Source organism: Geotrypetes seraphini, chromosome 3 (assembly GCF_902459505.1).
Source record: "Geotrypetes seraphini chromosome 3, aGeoSer1.1, whole genome shotgun sequence".
Classification (NCBI taxonomy): Eukaryota; Metazoa; Chordata; class Amphibia; order Gymnophiona; family Dermophiidae; genus Geotrypetes; species Geotrypetes seraphini.
The window spans coordinates 163,750,799-163,766,684 of NC_047086.1; the positions used below are offsets into that span (position 1 = coordinate 163,750,799).

Here is a 15,886-nt window from a genome sequence, read left to right on the forward strand (position 1 = left end):
GAGTTTTATAGAGAAGTGATTTAAAGGTGAGCAAGCAGAGTTTATATATTATTCGATGACCCACCGGAAGCCAATGGGCTTCCTTAAGGAGCGGCGTTACGTGATCAAATTTTTTTACTTTATAGATAAGTTTAATGGATGTATTTTGTATTATCTGTAAGCGTTTTATTTCCTTTTGTGCTATACCTTTGAACAGGGCATTACAGTAATCTATCTTTGAAATGACAAGTGAATGAATGAGGATGTTTAGAGAATTGGCATTAAGGAACTGTGATACAGAGCGGATTTGTCGAAGCCTGAAGAATGAGGACTTTATAACATTACTAATATGGTCATGGAAGGAGAGAGAGTGATCGAAAGTAACTCCGAGTATTTTAATATTGTTTACCTCTTGTAAAGGATGACCCTTAATAGAAATTGGGAGGCTTAGTTTGGGGTTATCCTTCCAGGGAAAAAGTAGTACATTAGATTTAGAGATATTCAATGCAAGTTTATTATTGTTTAACCAATTATGTATTTGTTCTAATTTTGTATTGATTACTGATATGTCAGAAGGATTATTGGTATCAATGGGGTGCAGGAGTTGGATATCGTCGGCATAAGCGAAGACATTAAAGCCGATAGATTGACATAAAGTTAACAAAGGTGCAAGAAATATATTAAATAGAAGAGGAGAAAGTATAGAACCTTGTGGGACACCGTTTGAAGAGGGGAAAGTATTGGAAGTTGAATTATTGAAAAAAACAGATGAAGAACGATCAGAAAAGTAAGAGTGAAACCAAGATAGAACTTGGTCTGTGATACCAATTGACTGGAGCCTAGTTAGTAATAGCTCATGATCAATTGTGTCGAAAGCCGCCGAAAGATCCAAAGAAACTAAGAGAACTGATTGATGATGGTCTAGAAAGTAGTGAATAATGGTAGTCATGCCTATTAGTGAATGTTCTGTAGAATGATGTTGCCTAAAGCCAGTCTGATTGGGGTGAAGAATATTAGTTTTTTCGATAAAATCTGAAATCTGGTTAAACACCACCTTCTCAGTTAGTTTAGATAAAAATGGAATATTGGCTATCGGTCTGTAGTTCGACATATCTTCAGGACTAATTTTGTGATTTTTAATGATCGGATGAATAATTGAGTGTTTCCAAACCGTAGGAATGATACCTTTTTTTAGACTGTTACTAACCAGGGTAAGAATTGCTGGTCCGAAAATCTTAAAGAATCGCTTAAGGAGGAAGGGAGGAATAGAATCAGTTTGGGAACCTTTTAAATTAATAGTTTTTAAAGTAGCTTCAATCTCTGCTAAAGTAGGAATATTAAATAAAGAACATTTTGAAGAAAATGAGCTAAGCTCCGTTAGTACTTGATCAGATTTAACTAATGAGTTTATAGTGAATGTGGATCTGATATTGTCAATTTTTTCGATGAAATAAGTAGCGAGTTCTTGAGAAGTGAGTTTAATTTCAGTATCTTGTTAGGGGCCTACTAGCTAATTAATATTTTACAGATTTTAAATTGTTTTTGTAATGGTGCTTTCAATTAACGGTGCTGATTTAAGCCAATTAAGAAAATTAAATTAGACACCTAAATTGGCTAGGCACACTGATCTAAGCACCTAACTGTAGGCATCTTTTATAGATTCGGGGCCTAAGAGTACATACGGAATGGTTTGTGCATGTGCAATTAGCACCTTTGCACATATTGTGTACTCTGTTGAAAGACTGTGCACTATTATAGGCAAATAATACAACACAAAATTTCATGGGGTTTTTTCCTGCTTATTTTCGGAGACTGTTATAGGGGAAAGCACCCTTCAGCAGGGAAGGATTAACTGATAGGCCCAGGAAGCACATGCCTAGTGCCCAAAATTGTGAGGGAGGCCCACTCAACGTCACCTTTCCATTTTTTTTTTTTTAAATGGCCATGACAGCAAGATCGAGCCCCCCTCCGATGACAGCAAGATCGGCCCCCTCCAATGACAGCAAGATCGGACCTCCCCCACCGATGACAGCAAGATCAGCCACAGCACCTGCAAGCGGTGCTCATCCTAAAGCTTCCCCTCTAACGCAGCTTCCTGTTTCTGCCTGGGCAGTTCGAGTCAGAGGGAAGCTTTGGGCTGAGCACTGCTTGCAGGTGCTGTGGCTGATTTTGCTACCCGCTGCCTGTACGAGCGTTCTTCTCCGCGTCTATGGGATGGAAGCGTGAGCCTCCGCAGCAGGTAAGCGCCGTGGGAGGGGCGGCTCTGGGATGCGTGAAGAGGGAGTTCCGGGGGGGGGGTTGCTGCAGATGTTAGGCGCAGTGGGAAGGAGGAAGAGGAGTAGCTGGTGGTGCGAAGGGTGCTACAAACTGCAATCCCTCCGAGAAGTCCATAGAGGGGGTGCAGGGTCTGGACAAAGTGGGGAAGAAGGAGCTGAAGAGGAGTGAGGGCTGAGGGGGAGAAGTGGAGGAGCAGAGGTCGGAAACCCTTGGAGGAACAGGAGAAGGAGGTGGTGGTGAGGGTTACAGGCCGCAAACCCTCCAAAGAATATTGTGAGTAAGTGGTGACCTGCGCGAAGGTGAAGGGAAGAGAGGGAGATGGGCCTGGGGTGATGGCTCAGAGTGGAAGAGAGAGAAAGGGGCAGTTGGGCAGATGATGTAAGTGGGGAGAAGGGAGAGAGAGAAGAGGGCAGATGGATATCAGTTGAGAGGGAAGAGCAGATGCTGAATGGAAGTGGAGAAAGAGAACACTTACTGGATGGAAGGAGGGGAGATTGAAAAAGTCATATGCTGGATGGGGGGAAGAAGAGAGTTAGTGAGATAGTGGAGGGTTGAAGGAAAGAGGTGGCAATCTGTGGGTAGGCACAGTGAAAAGAGGGAAAAACTGAGGACTGAATAGTAAGAGAGAATTTAATTTAGACAGAAGAAGAAAATAGAGAAGAGAGAGCTGCCAGAGCATGGGGGGAAAGGGGGAAGGAGACAGAAATATCAGATCTGAGTGGAGGAAATGAGAAGAGAAAGGGAAATGAAAGAAGAGAGATGCCAGACCTTGAGGGGAACAGAGGGAAGAAGATGGATGCCAGACCAAGGGCGCAGGAGGAGAAATGGAAAGATGGAAGGTGGTTGGCAGACAGTTTCTGGAAGGGGCAGACCGTGGATGGAAGGAAGAAAATGACAAGATGAGGAAAGCAGAAACTGGGAGACAAAGGTTGTTAGGTGCCATCAACTCGTGCTCGAGTCCTAGTCCAATGTTAGATGAATACTGGAGAAGAGCAAAGAACACCAAAACCCTCTATACCTTTGCTTCATCGACTACAGCAAAGCTATTGACTGTGTGGATTACAATAAACTATGGAGAACTCTAGTGCAAATGGGAATATCCAAACACATAATTCAGCTGATAGAGAGCTTATATGAAAATCAAGATGACAAAGGTAAGAAATAGTGGAAACTCAGACGATTCGTTCCACAACCCAAAAACTTTATGTTCAAATCTGTTTTTATTAAGAAGAATACCAAACAACAAACAACAAATGCAGCAACATCAAAGAAAGAGCTGCCAACAATACAAAAGGCAGCGCGTTTGGTAAGGTGAAACCTGAAGAGCAACCCCCCAACCCCTAACCCCCACCCAAGCAGCAAGAACTTCCTATACAAAAACCCTCCCCCCACCATCCCCGAGAACAAAATAAAGCAAAAAAAAAAAAAAAAAATGCCAAGTGCCTGTGCTCTGGTAGCCCCTGGCAGGTATCAAAACAAAATTAAAAAAAAAAAAAAAGGGGGGACCTGCGGTGACCGATCCCGGGAGGAAGCTCGAAAAACCCCAACAAGCCTAAGCAAGAGGATTCAAAAGGAGACTGCGACCTCTAGGAGATAAGGAGTCCAAATAGACACCCCACACAAGGAAAAAACGACGGCAGCGGCAAAGACAGCCAACGGCCTCTCGGGCCTCCCACGTAGCCAAATCATGCACTAGAGCTCTCCAGGTCCAAAAAGAGGAAGGCTCAGAAACAATCTAGGATTTCAAAATGCATTTACGAGCAAGGAGACACACCTTACGACACCAAAGGGGACCTCCTTTAGGAAGGCCGCGAAAAGCCCCAGGCAGATCAAGAATCAGCTGCTCAAAAGAACCCACTATGGAGCTCATAAATAAGCCTCGGAAGTAATGAACGATAGACTTCCAAAAAGCTTGTATAGTCCAACAATCTCAAAAGGAATGAGCTAAAGTATTAGGATCTCGACCACATTTCAGGCATGGGGGGAGTCAAGACCTTCCATTTTATGCAATTGAACTTGAGTGAGATAGGCCCGAAAGATCACTCTAACATAACACTCACAATACGCTGTCCCCATGATCAAACGAGGGACCCCCCGCAGGGCGCACAAAATATCCGAAACACTAAGATCCAGGTGAAGATCACGCGATACCTCTTTAGGGTCCATGAGCTCCGACAGGGCCCTATATAGCACCGACACGGAAAAGAAACCGCCACTCCTTCAAAAAAAATCCGAAGACGCACCCCCAACGGAAAAGCAAGCCGATCTCACGGGAGAGAAAGAATATAATGCTTCACTTGACAATAGGCAAAAGTATTACCCCAGCACCCTCCCAAACGATCCCCAAACGCAGCTAGAGGCTTTAAACAGCCCTCCTCCGTCAACAGATGTTCCATGAGACAAAAGCCTCGAGTAGCCCAGCCAAGAAAAGCAGGGTTATCCCGGCCCGGAGGAAAGGCCAAGTTCCCTCGGAGGGGAAGTTGATTGGACACACGCGGGTCCCCTTCCAGTCTGCTGACCAAGCTCCCCCACACAGCACGCATAGATGTCAAAGTAACACACCCACGGAACACAGCGGGAAGGTCCTTAGTAGGCAAATGTAAGAGGCTATACAAGGAGTGAGGAGCATAGAAAGCCCTTTCGAAATCCAAGGGAGTATGCTGATGTTCACCCAGGATCCAGTCTTTCAAATGTCTGAGTAAACAAGCTTCATTGTAAAGGCCAAAATCAGGAAGTCCGAGGCCCCCCTGTGTCCAGCCACCCACCAAATAATGAAAGGAAACTTTTGGTTTACGGGAATTCCAACAAAAACGGGATAGTAAATGATGTAAACTCGTAAGATCCTTTTTCAACAAACGAAGTGGCAAAGTTTGGAACACATACAACCAGCGCGGCAAAATCACCATGTGAATCAAAGATATACGGCCCAGTAGGGTAAGAGGGAGGCCACCCCAGGCCTCAAGCTGGACCCTAGTATCAGCCAAAAGCTTAGGAATATTAAGCGAATAAAGCTGAGTCGTGGAGACCGAAAGATAGACCCCCAAATACCGAAAGGAGCCTGAGGCCCATCGTAAAGGAAAGGAAGCGCCCCACCGATTCCGCAGAGCCGGGGAGGAAGGCAAGGCCTCAGACTTAAGTCTCCTTACATAGTCTCCATACTCTCCAATAGTCTCCAAAAGAGCCTGCAAAGAAGGAGAAGGGTCAGTCAGAAAAGCCAAAAGATCGTCTGCATAAGCAGCTACTTTAAAACTCCATTCCCCCAATTGAACCTCCTTAATAACCGGGTTCGAATAGATATCACGGAGGAGGGGGTCAAGCGCCAACACAAACAACAAAGGGGACAAAGGACACCCCTGACGGGTACCCGTATGAATCTCAAATAAAGAAGAGCGACAGCCATTGACCCACAGAATATCTGGGGAGCAGCATAAAGGGTACGGTTCGCCGAGATAAAACGGCCACGAAAGCTATATTTATCCAGAGTAGCAAACAAAAAATCCCAGCGAACGCGGTCAAACCCAAAAACTTTAATACAAAATACTGTATGTACTTCTATTGTAAGACCTCACTCATTTAGAACAGTCACTACGCTCCCGCAGTGTTAGAGAGAGAAGAACCAATGACTCAGTTGTGATGATGTGACGCATGTATTGCAAGACTTTGCTTGTTTAGAATAGTCACTACACTCCCGCAGCGTCAGAGAGCAGAACCATCGGCTCAGTTGTGATGTGTGCATACTATATGTGCTTGTATTGCAAGACATTGCTTGTATATCAAGTTAAAATTTAATAAAATGTTTTTCTTGTCTTGCAAAACACTTACATACCAAGTTACTTGCAATCCAAGGTTTTACTGTACTTTGATAAGTTGCTATTTTGCACTTTAGCTGTTACTATACAGCATTTTCAATATTGCACCATGTTTTAAGTGAGATACGTGGGCATTTAATTTAATTGTGAGGAATTTTGGTACACAACAGTTAAAAAATGAAAAGAAAAATAAAATAAAAATTCATAAAAGAAATATATAAAAATTGAGTTTTTTGCCAAGTATGAAGGATTTTGACTCATGAATGATATCTACCACCAACTTATTCTCACTAGAGAACTCTATGGGGCTCATAATAAAAAAATCCCACCCTTCTAAAAAGTGGCATAAATCGGTACTTGGACGATCAAAAAGCCAGATCATCCAAGTACCTAATCAAAGCTGGTTTTAAACATATCTAAAACCAGCTTAGGCCTTTCCCCTGCCTCTAAACGCCTAGAGCGAAAAGAGGTGTTTTTAGAGGAGGGGAAAGGGGGGGGGGGGGGGGGCCGACCTAGACTTAGTCGTACAGCAAGTATAACCAAAACCTTTAACAGGTTGCCCAGTCAGAACTTATACATTTTGACTTACACCAAGTCAAAACAGGTGTAAGTTCCGAAAAAGGGCTGAGGAGCTGATTGCTGATCAGCTCAGCAGCCCCGGCAACCTGCCCACCCCCCTACACCAACGATCACGGCAGGAGAGATGGCTCATCTCCCCTGTCACGATTGCGATCCCCACCCCCCGATCTGCTGTGTCCCGCGGCAAGAGAGATGCCCAATCTCTCCTGCCACGATCGCAATCCATCCCTCCCACCCCAACACAATACTGGCAGGAGGGAGCCCAACCCCTCCTGCCGAGACACACCTGTGACACCCCCATCCCCCCTAAAATTCAGGCAGGAGGGATCCCAGGCCCTCCTGCCCACAGCACACCCCACACCCCCCTAAAATTCAGGCAGGAGGGATCCCAGGCCCTCCTGCCCATGGCGCACCCCCTACCCCCCTAAAATAAGAGCAGGAGGGATCCCAGGCCCTCCTGCCCCTGGCGAACCACCCCCGCGAATGCCCCCCATGAACCCCCAATCGGCCCCCGAGCTCCACGACCACTCCCTTCACTTACAGTAAGTTGGCCGGATGGATGGATCCCAAGCCCGTCCACCCAGTAGACCCGCCATCCTCCGAATGGCGGGCCTTAGGGCCTGATTGGGCTAGGCACCTAAGGCCCCAACCAGAATTGGCCCAGTTGCCTTAGGCCCCCTCCTGTGGGTGGGGCCTTAGGCACATGGGCTGGGTTAGCAGGGTTTGGGGGCAATCGGGGATTGGGAGCCAATTGGGGGTTGGGGGCCAATCGAGGGTTTGGGGGGCATTTGCTGGGGGGGTGCGCAGCGGGCAGGAAGGCCTGGGATCCCTACTACCCATATTTTAGGGGGGAGTTGCGGGTGCTTCTCGGCAGGAGGGGTTGGGCTCCCTCCTGCCAGTATTGTGTTGGGGTTCGGGGTGGATCACGATAGGAGAGATTGGGCATCTCTCCTGCCGTGGGTCACAGAAGCTCGGGGGGTGGGGATCGCGATCTCATGCCACGATAGTTGCGTGGGGGGGAGGGATTCTGTAACAGGTGTTGTTTTTGACAGACACCGGTTACAGAATCCAATTTTAGGCGAAGGATTGGCCCCTCCTTCGCCTAAAAGGTCTTGTTTTGGACTTGTTTGGGACTTGGACAATTTTTTGGTTGATAATGTGTTGTAAGTTTAGACATAGTGGTGGTCTGGGCAATTAAATTGCTGAATGTAGAGGCCATTCTCAAAAAAAACCCCTCATTTTGGACGTTTTTTTTGAGAATGGACATTTTCTCTGCTGCTACTTTCAGCATTTAGGGCCTTAGGCCAAAAGGGGACTTTGATGTTTTTTTTATTATGCCCCTCCACGTGTTCTATGGTGTGATGTTCTAAGGTCTTTTCCTTCATTTCATTGACACAAGTAAGCGACTTGACCTTTTGTGGAGCACCAGAAATGTAGGCAAGGGTTTTCAAGGCCTAATTAAGAGCTATTGGGCTCTTAACTAAACCAGCATAAAAAAATAGAAACTCTTTTATGTAGGCCATAGGGCTGAAATATGTTTGTGTCAAGTCTTTTATATGAAGAATCAAAGCATCCTAGAAATTTAGGTCACATTCACTGTTTCTTTTATATGCTTGTTATACATACCTTCATATTTATTGAAGGTTGACCATAAACCAAAGCCCATTCGTAACGGATAATCCCATGATCATCTATACTTTCTCGGCCATCCAAAATAACCTGGTCTACAGGCAATTGTACCACCACGTCTTGTCCTGCGCTGCTGTGTGGAGGCTCATCATTGCCTATAACAAAATACGAAATTGTCTAATTGAAGGATATAAAATAGTCACATTTGCTAAACACTTAAATTATTTCCTTGTTTCCTGATTGCACCTTTATATTGTACTACTTGCTTTTGTGATGACAAAACCAGCTCTTGAAACCCACCTAACTAGTATAGAAGCAAGTCTATAACTTGGTGTCTTGATGTAGGTGCTGCATTGAGGCATGTTTAGTGCCAGTTCTATAGCAGTTAGGCACGCCTAAGCCATTATAGAATCCTAACACAAACCTACATTGGCACACCAAATCTTAGGTGAAAGCCCTTTTGTCATATGGCACACCAAAAGAGAAGCAAAATGCCCCTATGAAAAACAAGAGGGGTCATTGGGTGATGGCTACTAAACAAACAGTACTGTCCGCATGACAATCATGCATAGGCGCAATGAACAGAATCACAGCTATAGACAAACTTAGGAACTGGTAATGTAGACCAGGGTTTTAAAGGCCTACATTACAGGCGCCTAAGTTTGAGAGAGAATTATGGCTACACCTGAGATCATCTCTGCCCCTAACCACACCTTAGGCGCTGTTAGGCATCATGCTTAGACACAATTCCAGCGTCTTATTTTTTTAACGAGCTTTTAATTGGTTTTTAACGGTGCAATTATCGCAATGATTAAAACCAATTAAAGAAATTAAGTTAGGTGGTGGTAGGGTGCCTACCACTGCCTAACTTATAGCGCCATTTCTAAAATCCGGCCCAGGTGTGTTTTGAAGGAATAGACTTTTTGCCATAAATATTCCTATTCTGGATTGACTACCTTTCTTATTTACATTAATGCTGAAAACATTAGAATTTTTGGACTCCTGATGCAGGCAGATATGCTGAAACACAGCACCATGTTGAATCTTTATTTTTGAGTACTGTGTTTTAGGCCTTCATAGGTCTATCTTTAGGTGTGACAACAAACACTGGCTGGTCTAAGTCAATACTTGCCCCCTGATATTTAGCCAGCGGTGATCAGCATTTTTGTAAATGCTTATCGCCACCGGCAAAATTATGCTTTGATATTTAGCGCAAGACCATGTCCAGAGGCCTGATCCCCTTCCCAACCCTCCCAATCAAGGCCCCTCTTCACCTCCCCCTCCCCCACCCATATGAAAATCTATCCTTACCTCCCTCTACTGGAAACCCCACGCCCCCATAGCTCCTGATCCTCTTCCCAACCCCTATCATTGACCTCCTTTCCCTCCCCCCAGGGTCCCCACCCTCACAGCAGTCCAGATATTTTTGGAACCCCTCCCCCCAGGCCTACCTACATCCCTGGGGGTCCAACAACTTCGATAGGGGCAGGAGCACAGTCCCCTCATTCCTTCCCCTTGTGGTGCCTTTGCAAAATGGCTGCCACAACCTTTCGCAACAGCTCACAGTACTTCTATAGTATAGTACTTCTGTAGTACCATGAGCTGCCACAAGAGGTTGTGGCAGACATTTTCCAAAGGTGTCACAAGGGGCAGGAGCGAGGGGGCTGCGCTCCTGTCCCCATCAAAGCCGCTGGAGCACCAGAGATGAAAGTAGGCTTGGGGGGAATTGGGCCTACCTGGATAGCTGGGGTGACGGGGCCCTCAAGAGGAGGAGGGATGGATTTTCCCATAGACTGAGGAAGGAGGGAGTGAAATAGGGTCCATGATGGGGGGGTTGGTGTTGGAGGGGTAATAGAAACTCAAGGGGGGGCTGTAATCAGGGGGTTGGGAAGGGGAGGGAAAGAGGAGGGAAAGAGGAGCCATGATTGGGGGGCGTTGGAAGGGGGATTGGGGATCCAGCGCTCAGTTTACTGTTTAAAAATAATTATGTTGCTGCTGGCCTGATATTCAGAGCTGGCACTTGTGTAACTCAGCACCCTGATTTAGGACAGCTTTTGAGCTGTTCTAAATCAGGCCATTCAGATATGAGGGTGCTGGCACTGAATATGCCAGTATCACCATAACATGGGGCTTCTCCCGAGTGCTACCCCTGACCTGCCCACTTTTTACTATGAGAGATGTTCCATCTCTTTTATCATTTGGTTGCTCTTCTTTGAACCTTTTCTAGTTCCACTATATCTTTTTGCGATATAGTGACCAGAATTTGAACGCAGTATTCAATGTGGAGCAATATAGAGGCATTACAATTTTCTTGGTATCATTTACTATCCCTTTCCTAATAGAAACATTACAGCAGGAAAGGCCAAATAGCCCATCCAATCTGTCAATCCCCAGCATCCACAATCTCATCCTCCTCCTAAGAGATCCCATGTGTCTATCCCATGCTTTCTTGAGCTCAGACAGTTTTTGTCTCCACCATGTCTACCAGAAGATTATTCCATGCATCTCCCACCCTTTCAATAAAAAAGTATTTCCTTAGATTACTCCTGAGCTTATCACCTTTTAACTTCATTCTATGCCCTCTCATTCCAGAGTTTTCCTTCATATTTAAACATCTCTATCATATCCCCTGTCTTCTGTTTCTCTTCCATTACACATTGAAGTCACTAACCAATTTTGCAGCAGCCCTCTGTGGACTGACTCCATCTTATTTATATCTTTTTGAAGGTGTGATCTCCAGAATTGCACACAGTCTTCCAAAAGGAGCCTCACCAGAGACTTATACAGGGGCACTATCATCTCCTTTTTCCTATGTCCGTTCTTTTCCCTCTGCACCAAAGCATCCTTCTGGCTTTGACCTTCGCCTTTTCTACCTGTTTTGCCACCTTAAGGTCATCAAACACAATTACCTCCCAGTCTTGCTTTTCTTTTGTACATAGAAGTACTTCACCCCTTATACTATACTGCTCTTTTGGATTCTGCATTCCAAGTGTATAACCTTATATTTTTTTTAGCATTAAATCTTAGTTGTCAATTACTGGGCCATTGCTGGACCATTGTTCAAGCTTTGCTAGATCCTGCCTCATGTTATCCACACCCTCCGGCGTGTCTACCCTATTACAGAGTTTGGTATCATCTGCAAAAAGACAGTCCTTCCAAAATATCACTCAAAAAGATGTTTAAAAAATAGCCAGCCCAAGGACAGATCCCTGTAGCACTCCATTAACATCCTTTTCCTTGAACCAAACACCATTTACCTCTATCCTTACTTAACCAGTTTTTTTAGTCCAGTCCATCACTTTAGGTCTCATATCAAGGGCACTGTGAGAAGAACCTGGCGGAGCGTAGTTCCATATCAGAATCATGCGCTTATCAGTTCCCCAATCCTACCCCTAAGCACAGAATTAAATCTAGGATACTCCAGAACTGAAAGGTTTAATACTGCCCCTTTAAGAGACACCAGAAAAGAGCCCAAGTATAGAATGACACGGGGAAAATATTTGTCCCTGTCCCTGCAAGCTCAGGCCCATCCCTGCCAGCTCAGTCCCCATCCCATCCCCGCAAACTCAGTCCCCATCCCTGCAAACCATCTGATCCCATCTGCACAAGCCTCAGTTAGTTATGATTTTATACTGAACTTATTTTTATTAAAGTATAAAAAGAAACAATATTATGTACAACTGTCATTTTATAAATCACAAATAATACAGAGCAAGGATCAATAAAACTCCTGTTTCCCCTTTCCTCCCCCTCACAAATATCCCCTCTCACTATTGAGAAAACTGAAGTCAAATTACTACAGAATGCTACATAGAAAAATCAAGCTAACAGAATACTTCAGTCACACATGGCTGGACTAGTGTTAGGGGAGAGCAACTAGGGCAACTATCTCCTGGACAGAGAGAGCCCTAAGCCAACTGGAAGCTAAAGAAGCACAGCCTGGACTTTGCAGTCCCCAGTTATGTCTAACACCAGCTCTAGCAGAATACATATTTCAAATCTGATATATTCTAATCACAAAATAGAAAATAAAATTATTTTTTTCTACCTTTTATTGTCTCGTCATTTTATTCTTGTTGGTCTCAGGCACTGTTTTGTTTTGTCTTCTTTTAACTCACTTGTCAGGGTCTCCTGACCATTTGACATTTCTTCTTTCTTCATGCTCACCATTCATCTTCTATCTCTGTGTATGTATTGTTCCCCTTATTCAGCTTCTCCCTTTTCTATGTCTCCTATACGTCCCTTTCTAGTATTTCCCCTGTGCCCATCTCCCTGCCTTCATCATCTCTCCATTCTATGACAACTTCCCCCTGTGTACAGTATCACTCCTCTATATCCCCTTGTCCAGCATCTTCCTTCTGTGTTCTATTCTCCCCATGTCTAGCCATCTTCTCTCTGTGTCCATATACCCTCCCATGTCTAGCATTACCCCTGTGTCCATATACCACCCCCATGCCTCATTTCCCTTTTTGTCCCTGCTCCTATACTCCCATCCATGCCTACCATCTCCCCTCTTTTTGTATATCCCCTGTGCCCAGCTTCTCCACTTTATTACTCCCTTACACCAATGTGTCTCTCACACTCTCTCTTTCCTCCCTCCCTCCATTAGATTCAAAGCAGTGGGCACTGGAGGATAACCGTAAGTGACTTGCCCAGGGTCACAAGGAGCAGCACCAGGATTTGATCTCACAACCTCTGGGTGCACAGGCAGCAGCTCAACCAGTGATCCACAGCCCTTGAACCATACTCTCTGTTTTCTGTCCGTTAACTAATTCCTAATCCACAACAGAACATTGCTTCCTATCCCGTGACTTTTTCATTTTCTTAGGAATCTCTTATTGTAATATCATTTTTCTACTAACACTATAAGCTTGACCAGTTCTCAGTGTTGTATAGTAATTAAGTAAATGTAATTAGTTACTGTACTTAAGTACAGGATGACACTTTTTACTTTTACTTAAGTAATCAATTCACCAGTTTTTGCTATTTGTACTCAGTTACATCTGATGTTTGCAGTTGAAATTAAAAAGTAAAAGCACAAGCACAATGTAAATGATGATTCCTCAGTAAACCAAATGAAACAGTAAACTAACGGCTAAACTGGCTGGGGTTCTTCAGCTTGGAGAAGAGACAGCTGAAGGGAGATATGAAAGAGGTCTATAAAATGCTGAATGGAATGCAATGCTTATGTTCTGGTGTTATTAATTCTTTGGATTGGGCTATTTGTAAACCTCATCATGGAAACAGTGGATCGTGTCATCTTAAATTTTGCTGTTCAGTGAATACAGCCTATGAGAGCAGTGGAGCTGCCTGCATTTATTGAATCTCCAGCCAAACAGAACAGTGATGAGTTGGGTCACTTTGAAGGGGAAGCTGGTTAAAATTCTTGATGAACAGACATATGTTTCTGCTAGAACAGATTGCTGGTCATCTCATGGAAAATTTTACACTGGGGTGACTGTCCACTGAATTGATAAGAGTCTTCAGAGAGGAAGTCTACTTGTCTGACCTTAAGTGAAAGGTTTACCCCCAAAGTGCTAAAAACTTAATGTGCAGTTTTGGTCATGAATCCAAATTGTGCATGTTTTTTAATTGAACAAGAATAATTGGCTTATCAAGCAGTTATTGGTGCAGATTAAAATCAATTACAAGTTATGTGTGTAAATTTAGGCACAGGAGCTGTGCCTACATTTTACGTGAGTCAAAAAAGGGGATGTGGAAATTGGCGGGTCTTGGGAAGGTCAAAGGACAGGCGAGATATGATTCAGACGTTCAAATACTTGAAAGGTATTAACGTAGAACAAAATATTTTCCAGAGAAAGGAAAATGGTAAAACCAGAGGACATAATTTGAGGTTGAGGGGTGGTAGACTCGAGAAATGTAAGGAAATTATTCTTTATGGAGAGGGCGATGGATGCCTGGAATGGATCCCAAGAGAGGTGGTGGCGATGGAAACAGTGATTGGCTCCTTTGACTCCTCCCTCTGTATCCCAGGATACAAGGGAGAGGAGTCTAGGGCCCTGATTGGCTCACTCAAGCCAATTAGAGCCTTAGACTCCTCCCCTTTGTATCCCAGTATATAGAGGGAGGAGCCTAAAGCCCCGCCCATGAGTCAGCCCACAGTCTATCAAGCCCAGCATCCAGTTTCTGACAGTGACCAACCTGAGTCACAAGTACCAGGCAGGCAGATTCTAAATGCAGATCAGTTATTTAAAGCTCTTTACTTTCTCTGGAGTCCATATTCAGCTGCACTTTAATCTAGCTTTTGTCTTTATAGAAACATTTTTGTATCCCTTGTCTATTGGCCTTCTAGCTTTGTTAGCAAAAAAAACCTAATTACATACATAAAAGGAAAAAAGAAAGAGCAGGTTCCTGGATTAAAATTCCAATACTTTGGCCCTCTGCTGTCCAGCTATTCTTGGTATCTAAATACTGAATTTATATATCACTTGTGCCCCATTCCCTAAGCTCTTTTCCCCTCATTAGCCCCTTTTACAAAACAGTAGTGCAGTTTTTAGCGCCTGCTGCAGCGGTAACGGCTCCAACGCTAAAAATGTGCTATTGTTTTGTAAAAAAAAAAAAGGGGGGGGGAGAAGTCCTATGAGCATCGGAGCTTTTAAAACCACACTACAGTTTTGTAAAAAAAAAAAATGGGCGGGATATGCATAGACAGTGAATCAGGCCCCATATGTCTTATGTTGTAGCCTGTTGCTTTGTCAAATCATCAATAAGTGCAGATCAGATCTTCAGAATTTCACAGCAAGTTGGAATCCCCTTAGACTTTGCCATTTGAGAAACACACAAAGATATAAGTTAGCCTTCCCTTCCTTTAAGGGAATTAAGTCTGCTGGGAAGCTCAGTCGATCTTTTGTTTTTGAGTTTGTAGAGATCTAGAATCAACTTCCTGACTCCATTAGGCTTTTAGGCCAGCTGCAATTATTTCGTAAATTTCTGAAAACTTTGTTATTCTCGCAATTTTTAAAGGTTCAACTACAGTCTCAACGAAATGATAATATTATAGTTATTTTTCCTATGTTTTTATTATGTACTTTAGTTTTTAATTAGCTCTTCCTTCTCTTATGTTTTCTGCTATGTACTCTAGTCTTAATTATATGTGAACCAGTCGAGCTCCATTAGGAGATGACCTGGTATATAAACCAAAGATTAGATTAGATTAAACTGAATTTGTACCTTAGCTATCATGTTTCTTCTCCAGTTAATAGAAAGGGAAAGGTACCTAATCTATTTCATAACAAGCCACTATATTTTTTTTTTTTAAAAAGAATACAGCTACCAATGAAAAATTTCCTGGAATATTATTCTTACTAAACAATAGTGGTTGTTAAGAATTCCATATTCATGGCTTTCCTTTATTTATGCTGTTCACCTTGCTTCAAAAAAAAAAATGCTGGCATTATAGATAAAGGATTGTTCTTGTCTATGCATCGTTTGCTCCTCTGCCTTTGTACAGCAAGTACAGTTTAACCTACAGACTATTCATGGCTACCATCTGGCAGGGAACTCCACGCACAAGCAGAAGAAAGAAATTGCCATTAACATGCAGTCTGCCTAAGAAAGCAGCAAAAGGCCTTTTTTCTCTTCAAATCTGTCCA

The 15,886-nt window shown here is 43.7% G+C and overlaps 1 protein-coding gene across 2 annotated transcripts in view; it reads right to left on the reverse strand.

Moving 5' to 3' along the window:
- The window catches only part of LRP11 (LDL receptor related protein 11), a 58,016-nt gene that overhangs the window by 41,323 nt on the left and 807 nt on the right, over positions 1 to 15,886 (reverse strand). For both annotated transcript variants that reach the window (XM_033939914.1, XM_033939913.1), the window contains exon 2: positions 8,271 to 8,428. In XM_033939914.1, the coding sequence (XP_033795805.1) occupies positions 8,271 to 8,428 (158 nt within the window). The remainder of the gene's footprint in view (positions 1 to 8,270; positions 8,429 to 15,886) is intronic.